Source organism: Pleurodeles waltl, chromosome 5 (assembly GCF_031143425.1).
Source record: "Pleurodeles waltl isolate 20211129_DDA chromosome 5, aPleWal1.hap1.20221129, whole genome shotgun sequence".
NCBI classification, from domain to species: Eukaryota; Metazoa; Chordata; class Amphibia; order Caudata; family Salamandridae; genus Pleurodeles; species Pleurodeles waltl.
Genome location: NC_090444.1, coordinates 23984424 through 24003504, shown reverse-complemented (window position 1 = coordinate 24003504; position 19081 = coordinate 23984424). Strand labels below are relative to the sequence as shown.

Below are 19081 nucleotides of genomic sequence, written 5' to 3'. Positions count from 1 at the left end.
ATCTCTTTTCTTAGGAAGCCACGTCACAGGGTCTTATGCAGCTCCCTTCACATACTGAAGACTTCTTCCGGATCAACTTTCGAAGCTTTGAGACATTTGTAAACTTCTGTTCCTCCAGCCCTGACCTCTTCCCTGTCCTCTCTCACGGTGGTTGGTTCGGCAGCAGGTGAAGGCTCGGCAGCCTACCCATGGCACCAGGAGAGCTGCTGCCACACCCCACCTACCTGCGCTCAGTCCTGCTCCAAGGGGACTCTACGGCACCAGGAGAGCTGCTGCCACAGCCCACCTACCTGCGCTCAGTCCTGCTCCAAGGGGACTCTACGGCACCAGGAGAGCTGCTGCCACACCCCACCTACCTGCGCTCAGTCCTGCTCCAAGGGGACTCTACGGCACCAGGAGAGCTGCTGCTACACCCCACCTACCTGCGCTCAGTCCTTCTCCAAGGGGACTCTACGGCACCAGGAGAGCTGCTGCCGCACCCCACCTACCTGCGCTCAGTCCTGCTCCAAGGGGACTCTACGGCACCAGGAGAGCTGCTGCCACACCCCACCTACCTGCGCTCAGTCCTGCTCCAAGGGGACTCTACGGCACCAGGAGAGCTGCTGCCGCGCCCCACCTACCTGCGCTCAGTCCTGCTCCAAGGGGACTCTACGGCACCAGGAGAGCTGCTGCCACAGCCCACCTACCTGCGCTCAGTCCTGCTCCAAGGGGACTCTACGGCACCAGGAGAGCTGCTGCCACACCCACCTACCTGCGCTCAGTCCTGCTCCAAGGGGACTCTACGGCACCAGGAGAGCTCTTGCCACACCCGACCTACCTGCGCTCAGTCCTGCTCCAAGGGGACTCTACGGCACCAGGAGAGCTCTTGCCACACCCCACCTACCTGCGCCCAGTCCTGCTCCAAGGGGACTCTACGGCACCAGGAGAGCTGCTGCCACACCCCACCTACCTGCGCTCACTCCTGCTCCAAGGGGACTCTACGGCACCAGGAGAGCTGCTGCCACACCCACCTACCTGCGCTCAGTCCTGCTCCAAGGGGACTCTACGGCACCAGGACCCCACCTACCTGCGCTCAGTCCTGCTCCAAGGGGACTCTACGGCACCAGGACCCCACCTACCTGCGCTCAGTCCTACTCCAAGGGGACTCTACGGCACCAGGACCCCACCTACCTGCGCTCAGTTTTACTCCAAGGGGACTCTACGGCACCAGGACCCCACCTACCTGCGCTCAGTCCTGCTCCAAGGGGACTCTACGGCACCAGGAGAGCTGCTGCCACACCCCACCTACCTGCGCTCAGTCCTGCTCCAAGGGGACTCTACGGCACCAGGAGAGCTGCTGCCACACCCCACCTACCTGCGCTCAGTCCTGCTCCAAGGGGACTCTACGGCACCAGGACCCCACCTACCTGCGCTCAGTCCTACTCCAAGGGGACTCTACAGCACCAGGACCCCACCTACCTGCGCTCAGTCCTGCTCCAAGGGGACTCTACGGCACCAGGAGAGCTGCTGCCACACCCCACCTACCTGCGCTCAGTCCTACTCCAAGGGGACTCTACGGCACCAGGACCCCACCTACCTGCGCTCAGTCCTACTCCAAGGGGACTCTACAGCACCAGGACCCCACCTACCTGCGCTCAGTCCTGCTCCAAGGGGACTCTACGGCACCAGGAGAGCTGCTGCCACACCCCACCTACCTGCGCTCAGTCCTGCTCCAAGGGGACTCTACGGCACCAGGAGAGCTGCTGCCACACCCCACCTACCTGCGCTCAGTCCTGCTCCAAGGGGACTCTACGGCACCAGGAGAGCTGCTGCCACACCCCACCTACCTGCGCTCAGTCCTGCTCCAAGGGGACTCTACGGCACCAGGAGAGCTCTTGCCACACCCCACCTACCTGCGCCCAGTCCTGCTCCAAGGGGACTCTACGGCACCAGGAGAGCTGCTGCCACACCCCACCTACCTGCGCCCAGTCCTGCTCCAAGGGGACTCTACGGCACCAGGAGAGCTGCTGCCACACCCCACCTACCTGCGCCCAGTCCTGCTCCAAGGGGACTCTACGGCACCAGGAGAGCTGCTGCCACACTCACCTACCTGCGCCCAGGAGAGCTGCTGCCGCACCCCACCCCACCTACCTGCGCTCAGTCCTGCTCCAAGGGGACTCTACGGCACCAGGAGAGCTGCTGCCGCACCCCACCCCACCTACCTGCGCTCAGTCCTGCTCCAAGGGGACTCTACGGCACCAGGAGAGCTGCTGCTGCACCCCACCTACCTGCGCTCAGTCCTGCTCCAAGGGGACTCTACGGCACCAGGAGAGCTGCTGCCGCACCCCACCTACCTGCGCTCAGTCCTGCTCCAAGGGGACTCTACGGCACCAGGAGAGCTGCTGCCGCACCCCACCTACCTGCGCTCAGTCCTGCTCCAAGGGGACTCTACGGCACCAGGAGAGCTGCTGCCGCACCCCACCTACCTGCGCTCAGTCCTGATCCAAGGGGACTCTACGGCACCAGGAGAGCTGCTGCCGCACCCCACCTACCTGCGCTCAGTCCTGCTCCAAGGGGACTCTACGGCACCAGGAGAGCTGCTGCCACACCCCACCTACCTGCGATCAGTCCTACTCCAAGGGGACTCTACGGCACCAGGACCCCACCTACCTGCGCTCAGTCCTGCTCCAAGGGGACTCTACGGCACCAGGAGAGCTGCTGCTACACCCCACCTACCTGCGCTCAGTCCTGCTCCAAGGGGACTCTACGGCACCAGGAGAGCTGCTGCCACACTCCACCTACCTGCGCTCAGTCCTGCTCCAAGGGGACTCTACGGCACCAGGAGAGCTGCTGCCACGCCCCACCTACCTGCGCTCAGTCCTGCTCCAAGGGGACTCTACGGCACCAGGAGAGCTGCTGCCACACCCCACCTACCTGCGCTCAGTCCTTCTCCAAGGGGACTCTACGGCACCAGGAGAGCTGCTGCCACACCCACCTACCTGCGCTCAGTCCTGCTCCAAGGGGACTCTACGGCACCAGGAGAGCTGCTGCCACAGCCCACCTACCTGCGCTCAGTCCTGCTCCAAGGGGACTCTACGGCACCAGGAGAGCTGCTGCCACACCCCACCTACCTGCGCTCAGTCCTGCTCCAAGGGGACTCTACGGCACCAGGAGAGCTGCTGCTACACCCCACCTACCTGCGCTCAGTCCTTCTCCAAGGGGACTCTACGGCACCAGGAGAGCTGCTGCCGCACCCCACCTACCTGCGCTCAGTCCTGCTCCAAGGGGACTCTACGGCACCAGGAGAGCTGCTGCCACACCCCACCTACCTGCGCTCAGTCCTGCTCCAAGGGGACTCTACGGCACCAGGAGAGCTGCTGCCGCGCCCCACCTACCTGCGCTCAGTCCTGCTCCAAGGGGACTCTACGGCACCAGGAGAGCTGCTGCCACAGCCCACCTACCTGCGCTCAGTCCTGCTCCAAGGGGACTCTACGGCACCAGGAGAGCTGCTGCCACACCCACCTACCTGCGCTCAGTCCTGCTCCAAGGGGACTCTACGGCACCAGGAGAGCTCTTGCCACACCCGACCTACCTGCGCTCAGTCCTGCTCCAAGGGGACTCTACGGCACCAGGAGAGCTCTTGCCACACCCCACCTACCTGCGCCCAGTCCTGCTCCAAGGGGACTCTACGGCACCAGGAGAGCTGCTGCCACACCCCACCTACCTGCGCTCACTCCTGCTCCAAGGGGACTCTACGGCACCAGGAGAGCTGCTGCCACACCCACCTACCTGCGCTCAGTCCTGCTCCAAGGGGACTCTACGGCACCAGGACCCCACCTACCTGCGCTCAGTCCTGCTCCAAGGGGACTCTACGGCACCAGGACCCCACCTACCTGCGCTCAGTCCTACTCCAAGGGGACTCTACGGCACCAGGACCCCACCTACCTGCGCTCAGTTTTACTCCAAGGGGACTCTACGGCACCAGGACCCCACCTACCTGCGCTCAGTCCTGCTCCAAGGGGACTCTACGGCACCAGGAGAGCTGCTGCCACACCCCACCTACCTGCGCTCAGTCCTGCTCCAAGGGGACTCTACGGCACCAGGAGAGCTGCTGCCACACCCCACCTACCTGCGCTCAGTCCTGCTCCAAGGGGACTCTACGGCACCAGGACCCCACCTACCTGCGCTCAGTCCTACTCCAAGGGGACTCTACAGCACCAGGACCCCACCTACCTGCGCTCAGTCCTGCTCCAAGGGGACTCTACGGCACCAGGAGAGCTGCTGCCACACCCCACCTACCTGCGCTCAGTCCTACTCCAAGGGGACTCTACGGCACCAGGACCCCACCTACCTGCGCTCAGTCCTACTCCAAGGGGACTCTACAGCACCAGGACCCCACCTACCTGCGCTCAGTCCTGCTCCAAGGGGACTCTACGGCACCAGGAGAGCTGCTGCCACACCCCACCTACCTGCGCTCAGTCCTGCTCCAAGGGGACTCTACGGCACCAGGAGAGCTGCTGCCACACCCCACCTACCTGCGCTCAGTCCTGCTCCAAGGGGACTCTACGGCACCAGGAGAGCTGCTGCCACACCCCACCTACCTGCGCTCAGTCCTGCTCCAAGGGGACTCTACGGCACCAGGAGAGCTCTTGCCACACCCCACCTACCTGCGCCCAGTCCTGCTCCAAGGGGACTCTACGGCACCAGGAGAGCTGCTGCCACACCCCACCTACCTGCGCCCAGTCCTGCTCCAAGGGGACTCTACGGCACCAGGAGAGCTGCTGCCACACCCCACCTACCTGCGCCCAGTCCTGCTCCAAGGGGACTCTACGGCACCAGGAGAGCTGCTGCCACACTCACCTACCTGCGCCCAGGAGAGCTGCTGCCGCACCCCACCCCACCTACCTGCGCTCAGTCCTGCTCCAAGGGGACTCTACGGCACCAGGAGAGCTGCTGCCGCACCCCACCCCACCTACCTGCGCTCAGTCCTGCTCCAAGGGGACTCTACAGCACCAGGAGAGCTGCTGCTGCACCCCACCTACCTGCGCTCAGTCCTGCTCCAAGGGGACTCTACGGCACCAGGAGAGCTGCTGCCGCACCCCACCTACCTGCGCTCAGTCCTGCTCCAAGGGGACTCTACGGCACCAGGAGAGCTGCTGCCGCACCCCACCTACCTGCGCTCAGTCCTGCTCCAAGGGGACTCTACGGCACCAGGAGAGCTGCTGCCACGCCCCACCTACCTGCGCTCAGTCCTGCGCCAAGGGGACTCTACGGCACCAGGAGAGCTGCTGCCACGCCCCACCTACCTGCGCTCAGTCCTGCTCCAAGGGGACTCTACGGCACCAGGAGAGCTGCTGCCACGCCCCACCTACCTGCGCTCAGTCCTGCTCCAAGGGGACTCTACGGCACCAGGAGAGCTGCTGCCACGCCCCACCTACCTGCGCTCAGTCCTGCTCCAAGGGGACTCTACGGCACCAGGAGAGCTGCTGCCACGCCCCACCTACCTGCGCTCAGTCCTGCTCCAAGGGGACTCTACGGCACCAGGAGAGCTGCTGCCACGCCCCACCTACCTGCGCTCAGTCCTGCTCCAAGGGGACTCTACGGCACCAGGAGAGCTGCTGCCACGCCCCACCTACCTGCGCTCAGTCCTGCTCCAAGGGGACTCTACGGCACCAGGAGAGCTGCTGCCGCGCCCCACCTACCTGCGCTCAGTCCTGCTCCAAGGGGACTCTACGGCACCAGGAGAGCTGCTGCCGCACCCCACCTACCTGCGCTCAGTCCTGCTCCAAGGGCACTCTCCGGCACCAGGAGAGCTGCTGCCGCACCCCACCTACCTGCGCTCAGTCCTGCTCCAAGGGCACTCTCCGGCACCAGGAGAGCTGCTGCCGCACCCCACCTACCTGCGCTCAGTCCTGCTCCAAGGGCACTCTCCGGCACCAGGAGAGCTGCTGCCGCACCCCACCTACCTGCGCTCAGTCCTGCTCCAAGGGGACTCTACGGCACCAGGAGAGCTGCTGCCGCACCCCACCTACCTGCGCTCAGTCCTTCTCCAAGGGGACTCTACGGCACCAGGAGAGCTGCTGCCGCACCCCACCTACCTGCGCTCAGTCCTTCTCCAAGGGGACTCTACGGCACCAGGAGAGCTGCTGCCGCACCCCACCTACCTACGCTCAGTCCTTCTCCAAGGGGACTCTACGGCACCAGGAAAGCTGCTGCCGCACCCCACCTACCTGCGCTCAGTCCTGCTCCAAGGGGACTCTACGGCACCAGGAGAGCTGCCGCCGCACCCCACCTACCTGCGCTCAGTCCTGCTCCAAGGGGACTCTACGGCACCAGGAGAGCTGCCGCCGCACCCCACCTACCTGCGCTCAGTCCTACTCCAAGGGGACTCTACGGCACCAGGAGAGCTGCCGCCACACCCCACCTACCTGCGCTCAGTCCTACTCCAAGGGGACTCTACGGCACCAGGACCCCACCTACCTGCGCTCAGTCCTACTCCAAGGGGACTCTACGGCACCAGGAGAGCTGCTGCTACACCCCACCTACCTGCGCTCAGTCCTGCTCCAAGGGGACTCTACGGCACCAGGAGAGCTGCTGCCGCGCTCCACCTACCTGCGCTCAGTCCTGCTCCAAGGGGACTCTACGGCACCAGGAGAGCTGCTGCCGCGCCCCACCTACCTGCGCTCAGTCCTGCTCCAAGGGGACTCTACGGCACCAGGAGAGCTGCTGCCGCGCCCCACCTACCTGCGCTCAGTCCTGCTCCAAGGGGACTCTACGGCACCAGGAGAGCTGCTGCCGCGCCCCACCTACCTGCGCTCAGTCCTGCTCCAAGGGGACTCTACGGCACCAGGAGAGCTGCTGCCGCGCCCCACCTACCTGCGCTCAGTCCTGCTCCAAGGGGACTCTACGGCACCAGGAGAGCTGCTGCCGCGCCCCACCTACCTGCGCTCAGTCCTGCTCCAAGGGGACTCTACGGCACCAGGAGAGCTGCTGCCGCGCCCCACCTACCTGCGCTCAGTCCTGCTCCAAGGGCACTCTACGGCACCAGGAGAGCTGCTGCCGCACCCCACCTACCTGCGCTCAGTCCTGCTCCAAGGGCACTCTCCGGCACCAGGAGAGCTGCTGCCGCACCCCACCTACCTGCGCTCAGTCCTGCTCCAAGGGGACTCTCCGGCACCAGGAGAGCTGCTGCCGCACCCCACCTACCTGCGCTCAGTCCTGCTCCAAGGGCACTCTCCGGCACCAGGAGAGCTGCTGCCGCACCCCACCTACCTGCGCTCAGTCCTGCTCCAAGGGGACTCTACGGCACCAGGAGAGCTGCTGCCGCACCCCACCTACCTGCGCTCAGTCCTTCTCCAAGGGGACTCTACGGCACCAGGAGAGCTGCTGCCGCACCCCACCTACCTGCGCTCAGTCCTTCTCCAAGGGGACTCTACGGCACCAGGAGAGCTGCTGCCGCACCCCACCTACCTGCGCTCAGTCCTTCTCCAAGGGGACTCTACGGCACCAGGAGAGCTGCTGCCGCACCCCACCTACCTGCGCTCAGTCCTGCTCCAAGGGGACTCTACGGCACCAGGAGAGCTGCTGCCGCACCCCACCTACCTGCGCTCAGTCCTGCTCCAAGGGGACTCTACGGCACCAGGAGAGCTGCTGCCGCACTCCACCTACCTGCGCTCAGTCCTGCTCCAAGGGGACTCTACGGCACCAGGAGAGCTGCTGCCACACCCCACCTACCTGCGCTCAGTCCTGCTCCAAGGGGACTCTACGGCACCAGGAGAGCTGCTGCCACACCCCACCTACCTGCGCTCAGTCCTACTCCAAGGGGACTCTACGGCACCAGGACCCCACCTACCTGCGCTCAGTCCTGCTCCAAGGGGACTCTACGGCACCAGGAGAGCTGCTGCTACACCCCACCTACCTGCGCTCAGTCCTGCTCCAAGGGGACTCTACGGCACCAGGAGAGCTCCTCCCCACCTACCTGCGCTCAGTCCTGCTCCAAGGGGACTCTACGGCACCAGGGGAGCTGCTGCCACACCCCACCTACCTGCGCTCAGTCCTGCTCCAAGGGGACTCTACGGCACCAGGGGAGCTGCTGCCACACCCCACCTACCTGCGCTCAGTCCTGCTCCAAGGGGACTCTACGGCACCAGGGGAGCTGCTGCCACACCCCACCTACCTGCGCTCAGTCCTGCTCCAAGGGGACTCTACGGCACCAGGAGAGCTGCTGCCACACCCCACCTACCTGCGCTCAGTCCTGCTCCAAGGGGACTCTACCGCACCAGGAGAGCTGCTGCCACACCCCACCTACCTGCGCTCAGTCCTGCTCCAAGGGGACTCTACCGCACCAGGAGAGCTGCTGCCACACCCCACCTACCTGCGCTCAGTCCTGCTCCAAGGGGACTCTACCGCACCAGGAGAGCTGCTGCCACACCCCACCTACCTGCGCTCAGTCCTGCTCCAAGGGGACTCTACCGCACCAGGAGAGCTGCTGCCACACCCCACCTACCTGCGCTCAGTCCTGCTCCAAGGGGACTCTACGGCACCAGGAGAGCTGCTGCCACACCCCACCTACCTGCGCTCAGTCCTGCTCCAAGGGGACTCTACGGCACCAGGAGAGCTGCTGCCACACCCCACCTACCTGCGCTCAGTCCTGCTCCAAGGGGACTCTACGGCACCAGGAGAGCTGCTGCTACACCCCACCTACCTGCGCTCAGTCCTGCTCCAAGGGGACTCTACGGCACCAGGACCCCACCTACCTGCGCTCAGTCCTGCTCCAAGGGGACTCTACGGCACCAGGAGAGCTGCTGCTACACCCCACCTACCTGCGCTCAGTCCTGCTCCAAGGGGACTCTACGGCACCAGGACCCCACCTACCTGCGCTCAGTCCTGCTCCAAGGGGACTCTACGGCACCAGGAGAGCTGCTGCTGCGCCCCACCTACCTGCGCTCAGTCCTGCTCCAAGGGGACTCTACGGCACCAGGAGAGCTGCTGCCGCGCCCCACCTACCTGCGCTCAGTCCTGCTCCAAGGGCACTCTACGGCACCAGGAGAGCTGCTGCCGCGCCCCACCTACCTGCGCTCAGTCCTGCTCCAAGGGGACTCTACGGCACCAGGAGAGCTGCTGCCGCGCCCCACCTACCTGCGCTCAGTCCTGCTCCAAGGGGACTCTACGGCACCAGGAGAGCTGCTGCCGCGCCCCACCTACCTGCGCTCAGTCCTGCTCCAAGGGGACTCTACGGCACCAGGAGAGCTGCTGCCGCGCCCCACCTACCTGCGCTCAGTCCTGCTCCAAGGGGACTCTACGGCACCAGGAGAGCTGCTGCCGCACCCCACCTACCTGCGCTCAGTCCTGCTCCAAGGGGACTCTACGGCACCAGGAGAGCTGCTGCCGCACCCCACCTACCTGCGCTCAGTCCTGCTCCAAGGGCACTCTACGGCACCAGGAGAGCTGCTGCCGCACCCCACCTACCTGCGCTCAGTCCTGCTCCAAGGGCACTCTACGGCACCAGGAGAGCTGCTGCCGCACCCCACCTACCTGCGCTCAGTCCTGCTCCAAGGGCACTCTACGGCACCAGGAGAGCTGCTGCCGCACCCCACCAACCTGCGCTCAGTCTTGCTCCAAGGGCACTCTCCGGCACCAGGAGAGCTGCTGCCGCACCCCACCTACCTGCGCTCAGTCCTGCTCCAAGGGGACTCTACGGCACCAGGAGAGCTGCTGCCGCACCCCACCTACCTGAGCTCAGTCCTGCTCCAAGGGGACTCTACGGCACCAGGAGAGCTGCTGCCGCACCCCACCTACCTGCGCTCAGTCCTGCTCCAAGGGGACTCTACCGCACCAGGAGAGCTGCTGCCACACCCCACCTACCTGCGCTCAGTCCTGCTCCAAGGGGACTCTACCGCACCAGGAGAGCTGCTGCCACACCCCACCTACCTGCGCTCAGTCCTGCTCCAAGGGGACTCTACGGCACCAGGAGAGCTGCTGCCACACCCCACCTACCTGCGCTCAGTCCTGCTCCAAGGGGACTCTACGGCACCAGGAGAGCTGCTGCCACACCCCACCTACCTGCGCTCAGTCCTGCTCCAAGGGGACTCTACGGCACCAGGAGAGCTGCTGCCACACCCCACCTACCTGCGCTCAGTCCTGCTCCAAGGGGACTCTACGGCACCAGGAGAGCTGCTGCTACACCCCACCTACCTGCGCTCAGTCCTGCTCCAAGGGGACTCTACGGCACCAGGACCCCACCTACCTGCGCTCAGTCCTGCTCCAAGGGGACTCTACGGCACCAGGAGAGCTGCTGCTACACCCCACCTACCTGCGCTCAGTCCTGCTCCAAGGGGACTCTACGGCACCAGGACCCCACCTACCTGCGCTCAGTCCTGCTCCAAGGGGACTCTACGGCACCAGGAGAGCTGCTGCTGCGCCCCACCTACCTGCGCTCAGTCCTGCTCCAAGGGGACTCTACGGCACCAGGAGAGCTGCTGCCGCGCCCCACCTACCTGCGCTCAGTCCTGCTCCAAGGGCACTCTACGGCACCAGGAGAGCTGCTGCCGCGCCCCACCTACCTGCGCTCAGTCCTGCTCCAAGGGGACTCTACGGCACCAGGAGAGCTGCTGCCGCGCCCCACCTACCTGCGCTCAGTCCTGCTCCAAGGGGACTCTACGGCACCAGGAGAGCTGCTGCCGCGCCCCACCTACCTGCGCTCAGTCCTGCTCCAAGGGGACTCTACGGCACCAGGAGAGCTGCTGCCGCGCCCCACCTACCTGCGCTCAGTCCTGCTCCAAGGGGACTCTACGGCACCAGGAGAGCTGCTGCCGCGCCCCACCTACCTGCGCTCAGTCCTGCTCCAAGGGGACTCTACGGCACCAGGAGAGCTGCTGCCGCACCCCACCTACCTGCGCTCAGTCCTGCTCCAAGGGGACTCTACGGCACCAGGAGAGCTGCTGCCGCACCCCACCTACCTGCGCTCAGTCCTGCTCCAAGGGCACTCTACGGCACCAGGAGAGCTGCTGCCGCACCCCACCTACCTGCGCTCAGTCCTGCTCCAAGGGCACTCTACGGCACCAGGAGAGCTGCTGCCGCACCCCACCTACCTGCGCTCAGTCCTGCTCCAAGGGCACTCTACGGCACCAGGAGAGCTGCTGCCGCACCCCACCAACCTGCGCTCAGTCTTGCTCCAAGGGCACTCTCCGGCACCAGGAGAGCTGCTGCCGCACCCCACCTACCTGCGCTCAGTCCTGCTCCAAGGGGACTCTACGGCACCAGGAGAGCTGCTGCCGCACCCCACCTACCTGAGCTCAGTCCTGCTCCAAGGGGACTCTACGGCACCAGGAGAGCTGCTGCCGCACCCCACCTACCTGCGCTCAGTCCTGCTCCAAGGGCACTCTACGGCACCAGGAGAGCTGCTGCCGCACCCCACCTACCTGCGCTCAGTCCTGCTCCAAGGGGACTCTACGGCACCAGGAGAGCTGCTGCCGCACCCCACCTACCTGCGCTCAGTCCTTCTCCAAGGGGACTCTACGGCACCAGGAGAGCTGCTGCCGCACCCCACCTACCTGCGCTCAGTCCTTCTCCAAGGGGACTCTACGGCACCAGGAGAGCTGCTGCCGCACCCCACCTACCTGCGCTCAGTCCTGCTCCAAGGGGACTCTACGGCACCAGGAGAGCTGCTGCCGCACCCCACCTACCTGCGCTCAGTCCTGCTCCAAGGGGACTCTACGGCACCAGGACCCCACCTACCTGCGCTCAGTCCTACTCCAAGGGGACTCTACGGCACCAGGAGAGCTGCTGCTACACCCCACCTACCTGCGCTCAGTCCTGCTCCAAGGGGACTCTACGGCACCAGGAGAGCTGCTGCCACACTCCACCTACCTGCGCTCAGTCCTGCTCCAAGGGGACTCTACGGCACCAGGACCCCACCTACCTGCGCTCAGTCCTGCTCCAAGGGGACTCTACGGCACCAGGAGAGCTGCTGCTACACCCCACCTACCTGCGCTCAGTCCTGCTCCAAGGGGACTCTACGGCACCAGGAGAGCTGCTCCCCACCTACCTGCGCTCAGTCCTGCTCCAAGGGGACTCTACGGCACTAGGGGAGCTGCTGCCACACCCCACCTACCTGCGCTCAGTCCTGCTCCAAGGGGACTCTACGGCACCAGGAGAGCTGCTGCCACACCCCACCTACCTGCGCTCAGTCCTGCTCCAAGGGGACTCTACGGCACCAGGAGAGCTGCTGCCACACCCCACCTACCTGCGCTCAGTCCTGCTCCAAGGGGACTCTACGGCACCAGGAGAGCTGCTGCCACACCCCACCTACCTGCGCTCAGTCCTGCTCCAAGGGGACTCTACGGCACCAGGAGAGCTGCTGCCACACCCCACCTACCTGCGCTCAGTCCTGTTCCAAGGGGACTCTACGGCACCAGGAGAGCTGCTGCCACACCCCACCTACCTGCGCTCAGTCCTGCTCCAAGGGGACTCTACGGCACCAGGAGAGCTGCTGCCGCACCCCACCTACCTGCGCTCAGTCCTGCTCCAAGGGGACTCTACGGCACCAGGAGAGCTGCTGCCGCACCCCACCTACCTGCGCTCAGTCCTGCTCCAAGGGGACTCTACGGCACCAGGAGAGCTGCTGCCGCACCCCACCTACCTGCGCTCAGTCCTGCTCCAAGGGGACTCTACGGCACCAGGAGAGCTGCTGCCGCACCCCACCTACCTGCCCTCAGTCCTGCTCCAAGGGGACTCTACGGCACCAGGAGAGCTGCTGCCGCACCCCACCTACCTGCGCTCAGTCCTGTTCCAAGGGGACTCTACGGCACCAGGAGAGCTGCTGCCGCACCCCACCTACCTGCGCTCAGTCCTGCTCCAAGGGGACTCTACGGCACCAGGAGAGCTGCTGCCGCACCCCACCTACCTGCGCTCAGTCCTGCTCCAAGGGGACTCTACGGCACCAGGAGAGCTGCTGCCGCACCCCACCTACCTGCGCTCAGTCCTGCTCCAAGGGGACTCTACGGCACCAGGAGAGCTGCTGCCGCACCCCACCTACCTGCGCTCAGTCCTGCTCCAAGGGGACTCTACGGCACCAGGAGAGCTGCTGCCACACCCCACCTACCTGAGCTCAGTCCTGCTCCAAGGGGACTCTACGGCACCAGGAGAGCTGCTACACCCCACCCCACCTACCTGCGCTCAGTCCTGCTCCAAGGGGACTCTACGGCACCAGGAGAGCTGCTGCCACACCCCACCTACCTGCGCTCAGTCCTGCTCCAAGGGGACTCTACGGCACCAGGAGAGCTGCTGCCATACCCCACCTACCTGCGCTCAGTCCTGCTCCAAGGGGACTCTACGGCACCAGGAGAGCTGCTGCCACACTCCACCTACCTGCGCTCATGCCACACTCCACCTACCTGCGCTCAGTCCTGCTCCAAGGGGACTCTGAGAGCTGCTGCCACACCCCACCTACCTGCGCTCAGTCCTGCTCCAAGGGGACTCTACGGCACCAGGAGAGCTGCTGCCACACCCCACCTACCTGCGCTCAGTCCTGCTCCAAGGGGACTCTACGGCACAGGGAGAGCTGCTGCCATACCCCACCTACCTGCGCTCAGTCCTGCTCCAAGGGGACTCTACGGCACCAGGAGAGCTGCTGCCACACTCCACCTACCTGCGCTCATGCCACACTCCACCTACCTGCGCTCAGTCCTGCTCCAAGGGGACTCTGAGAGCTGCTGCCACACCCCACCTACCTGCGCTCAGTCCTGCTCCAAGGTGACTCTACGGCACCAGGAGAGCTGCTGCCACACCCCACCTACCTGCGCTCAGTCCTGCTCCAAGGGCACTCTACGGCACCAGGAGAGCTGCTGCCACACCCCACCTACCTGTGCTCAGTCCTGCTCCAAGGGGACTCTACGGCACCAGGGGAGCTGCTGCCACACCCCACCTACCTGCGCTCAGTCCTGCTCCAAGGGCACTCTACGGCACCAGGAGAGCTGCTGCCACACCCCACCTACCTGCGCTCAGTCCTGCTCCAAGGGGACTCTACGGCACCAGGAGAGCTGCTGCCACACCCCACCTACCTGCGCTCAGTCCTGCTCCAAGGGCACTCTACGGCACCAGGAGAGCTGCTGCCACACCCCACCTACCTGCGCTCAGTCCTGCTCCAAGGGGACTCTACGGCACCAGGAGAGCTGCTGCCACACCCCACCTACCTGCGCTCAGTCCTGCTCCAAGGGGACTCTACGGCACCAGGAGAGCTGCTGCCACACCCCACCTACCTGCGCTCAGTCCTGCTCCAAGGGGACTCTACGGCACCAGGAGAGCTGCTGCCACACCCCACCTACCTGCGCTCAGTCCTGCTCCAAGGGGACTCTACGGCACCAGGAGAGCTGCTGCCACACCCCACCTACCTGCGCTCAGTCCTGCTCCAAGGGGACTCTACGGCACCAGGAGAGCTGCTGCCACACCCCACCTACCTGCGCTCAGTCCTGCTCCAAGGGGACTCTACGGCACCAGGAGAGCTGCTGCCACACCCCACCTACCTGCGCTCAGTCCTGCTCCAAGGGGACTCTACGGCACCAGGAGAGCTGCTGCCACACCCCACCTACCTGCGCTCAGTCCTGCTCCAAGGGGACTCTACGGCACCAGGAGAGCTGCTGCCACACCCCACCTACCTGCGCTCAGTCCTGCTCCAAGGGCACTCTACGGCACCAGGAGAGCTGCTGCCACACTCCACCTACCTGCGCTCAGTCCTGCTCCAAGGTGACTCTGGCGGACGTTTTACTCCGTCACAACAGTGATGGATATTCCGTCAGTTGAAATCTAGATCGCATTATAACCTATAGGATTTAGATTTAGGGGGACGGTATATCCGTCACCGTTGTGATGGAGTAAGTCGTCCGCCAATATCTAAATCAGGCCCTCATTCACCTGTAATCAGACCTCTCTCGTGAGCCTCCACCACCTCTTCACGTAAATATATCGGGCCAGACTCCATTTTAATAGGCCGTAGACTGTGAAAGATACAGACATCAACAAAACACCTGATGCAACGCCCGCCTGGCACTAGTTCCTTGTTATCTCAATGTCAAACAAAGAACAACAGTCAAAATAGTGTAGTCTGAATTGTCGTACTCTTACCATGTATGTTCCGAGGAATGCATCCTAAGCTAGCATCTTAAGGCCTGTTGGTGATATAAACATTCCTGAGGTGATATTGCAAATTCCAACTCAGATAAGCTACAGTATTCATAGGGACGGCCACATGACCACCTCTCAGGTGAGGTCCTTCACCCCAGATTATCACACGCAAGATGCTGCAGGACCAGAAGATGATCCTGCCCGGGAGAGAAACTGTTCACATATTCTACTAAAAGCTGATACCGAGGCCGGGAGGAGCTGATGCTGAACGCAAATGTGCTCTTTCAGGACCGCTGCCACCCTGACTCCTGATCATCATAGCATTCTGCTGTAAATAAGGTCTCAGTGTGCAATTACACCTAAGAACATCTAGCTGCAGGTTATTCTACTTTCTGTGTTCCTCTAGCATAGCACATAGAAGCATGTTTTAAGGTGTTACATTTTAGATGATCTTTTAACAATGCTAGAAATGTTTGTTTTATTTTCATTGTTCACAACATGCGTTTCTGCTCTTTTAATGGTTTAGTGTGTAGTTATTTTAGATGTGTTGAGCAACAGGGTGCATCGGTTCATCAGTTTTTTAGTTAAAGTGTATTTTCTTAGCACACCTTGTGCGTGTGTGATTAAAGGAAACTAAAAAGCTTTTTTCTGGCCACCACAGTGTCCCTGGAATTCTGTTTAGGAACTGTTAGCAACCCCAAAGCATTAACACCATTTCAACTATGTACTGGATGGAGTCCTGGGGGAGACAAAAAACTGCCTCTCACATTCAAGTGTTGTGCATTGAAGTAAGTTCACTTGTGTCACCGGTGAGGGTGAACGCCAGAAACTCACCTGTGGTCAGACTGATTTCTTTGAGGCGCCATCTCCTCACTCACCTGTTGTTGGATCTCTCTCTCTGGGGCCCAAGTGTTTCTTTGCACGTGGCACCAAGTCAGGTTCAATCCGGAACAAACGTTGTTTGTTGACAATTGTACAACCTAACAAGAAATAAGGAACCTTCATAAAATGAAAAGCCCTGTTCACACTTTTGCACTAATTAGTGATGCAAAGAAAGAACATTACATCGCAAACATGGAGCGCTTAATAGGGTCACCCTATCGAGATTAACTGAACTCTCGAAAGCCCAAGAGCAGTGTTTTGTCCCATGACCAGTGACTGTACACTTTCACAGAGCACCATATTGTTGCACTCACTGCACGTCTACGAGGCCCACTGAGCAGCGTATCATCCTATGAACATTCACTGCACGGGAAACACCCGGAACAACGACTCCGAAACCACGAAGTCGTGGAAAACGAAAGCAGAACAACGGTTTCGTTTCCACGACTTCCTGATGTTCGTACCTTAACTACGCATGTCTGAACTACGTACATGCGTGGTTAAGGCACAGAAGAAGGGAGTCGGAGTCGGAGTCGACACAGTGAAGGAGGAGGTAAGTTGGGCTGGGACTGGGGCTCGTTTTTTGGGGGGGGAGGGGTGGTGTGGGGGGCTCGGGCTGATTAGGGCTTGGGGGAGGGGGGTTGAGGTTTAGGTTTTAGGGGTGGGTTGGGGGTTGGGGTGTTAGGTTTTAGGGGCAGAGGTGGGGACTCGGGGTATTTTTAGTTTTTGGGGGTGGGGTGGGGTGCTCGGGTGATTAGGGCTTGGGGGGCGGGGGATCAGGTTTAGGTTTTAGGGGTGGGTTGTGGTGTTTAGGTTTTAGGGGCGGGGTGGGGACTCGGGTATTTTTTAGTTTTTGGGGGTGGGGGGCTCGGGTGATTAGGGTTTGGGGGGGCAGGGTTTATGGTTTAGGTTTTAGGGGTGGGTTGGGGTGTTTAGGTTTTAGAGGCGAAGGTGGGGCCTCTGGGTATTTTTAGTTTTTGGGGGTGGGGTGAGGGGCTCAGGGTGATTAGGATTTAGGGGGAGGGGGTCAGGGTTTAGGTTTAAGGGGTGGGTTGGGGGGTTGGGGTGGTTTAGGTTTTATGGGAGGGGGGTTGGAGTGGTTGTGGGAGTGAAGGGGGTCCCAGTAAGTTTTGGGGGTGGGGGGTTAATGGGGAAGCATGCTGCATGCTGATCACTAATGCCTTTACCAGGAATGCGTTTACAACGAAAAATCGTTGTAAAGGCATTTGTGGTAAAGGCATTAGTGATACCAACGAGTTTGTTGTTCCGAACTCGTTGCTGAGCCACAGGTGCTTGACGCACTCATGGTTTCAAGATGTAACCTCACTGCACTCTTACGCGTCCCATAGAACAGCGTATTGTCCCAGAGACATTCACTGTACTTCTACAGATCTCAGAGCAGCATATGGTCCCATGAACAGTGACTGTATGCCTATTTAGAGCACTGTATCATTCCACGAATAGTCACGGCACTCATACCAGTCCCACTGAGCACTGTATCACTCAACAAACATTCACTGCACTTATACCACTCCCATCGACCAGTGTATTATTCAACATTCGTTGCATTACTACCAGTCCACAGAGCTATATATCATCCACTGAACATTCACTGCACGCCTACAAGTCCCATATGGACCATATCATCGAATGAACATTCAGTGCACTCCTACGAGTTTCATAGAGCAGAGTATCATCCAATGAAAATTCACTGCAGTCCTATCACTCCCACAGAGCAACATCCAGCACACTCTGAGTCCCATAGAGCAGAGTATGATCCAAAGAACATTCACTGCACTCCTACGGGTCCCATAGAGAGCGTATAATCCAATGAACATTCACTGTGCTTCTACAAATCCAATAGAGCAGCATATTATCGAATTAACATTCACTGCACTCCTATGAGTCCCATTTAGAGCAGCATATCCACCCAGGTACATTCACTGCACTCCTACGAGTCCCACCGAGTAGCATACCCACCCAGGTACATATCCACTGCAACTCCTACGAGTCCCACCGAGTAGCATACCCACCCAGGTACATTCACTGCACTCCTACGAGTCCCACCGAGTAGCATACCCACCCAGGTACATTCACTGCACTCCTGCGAGTCCCATATAGAGCATATCCTCCCATAAACATTCACTGCACTCCTACGAGTCCCGCAGGGTAGCATATCCACCCAGGTACATTCACTGCACTCCTACGAGTCCCACAGAGCAGCGTATCATCCAGTGAACATTCACTGCACTACTATGAGTCCCACAGATCAGCGTATCATCCAATGAACATTCACTGCACTTCTACGAGTCCCATCGAGTAGCATATCCACCCAGGTACATTCACTGCACTCCTACGAGTCCCATCGAGTAGCATATCCACCCAGGTACATTCAATGCACTCCTACGAGTCCCATCGAGTAGCATATCCACCCAGGTACATTCACTGCACTCCTACGAGTCCCATTGAGTAGCATATCCACCCAGGTACATTCACTGCACTCCTACGAGTCCCATCGAGTAGCATATCCACCCAGGTACATTCACTGCACTCCTACGAGTCCCATATAAAGCATATCCTCCCATGAACATTCACTGCACTCCTAAGAGTCCTGCCGGGTAGCATATCCGCCCAGGTACATTCACTGCACTCCTATGAGTCCCATCGAGTAGCATATCCACCCAGGTACATTCACTGCACTCCTACGAGTCCCACCGAGTAGCATACCAACCCAAGTACATTCACTGCACTCCTATGAGTCCCGCCGGGTAGCATATCCGCCCAGGTACATTCACTGCACTCCTACGAGTCCCATTGAGTAGCATATCCACCCAGGTACATTCACTGCACTCCTACGAGTCCCACCGAGTAGCATACCAACCCAAGTACATTCACTGCACTCCTATGAGTCCCGCCGGGTAGCATATCCGCCCGGGTACATTCACTGCACTCCTACGAGTCCCATCGAGTAGCATATCCACCCAGGTACATTCTCTGCACTCCTATGAGTCCCGCCGGGTAGCATATCCGCCCAGGTACATTCACTGCACTCCTACGAGTCCCATATAGAGCATATCCTCTCATGAACATTCACTGCACT

General features: G+C 61.5%; 1 protein-coding gene across 1 annotated transcript in view; it reads right to left on the bottom strand.

Moving 5' to 3' along the window:
• The window catches only part of LOC138295308 (uncharacterized), a 124723-nt gene that overhangs the window by 59817 nt on the left and 45825 nt on the right, over positions 1 to 19081 (bottom strand). Inside the window, exon 4 of the mRNA XM_069233522.1 lies at positions 15978 to 16079. Within this exon, the coding sequence (XP_069089623.1) occupies positions 15978 to 16079 (102 nt within the window). The remainder of the gene's footprint in view (positions 1 to 15977; positions 16080 to 19081) is intronic.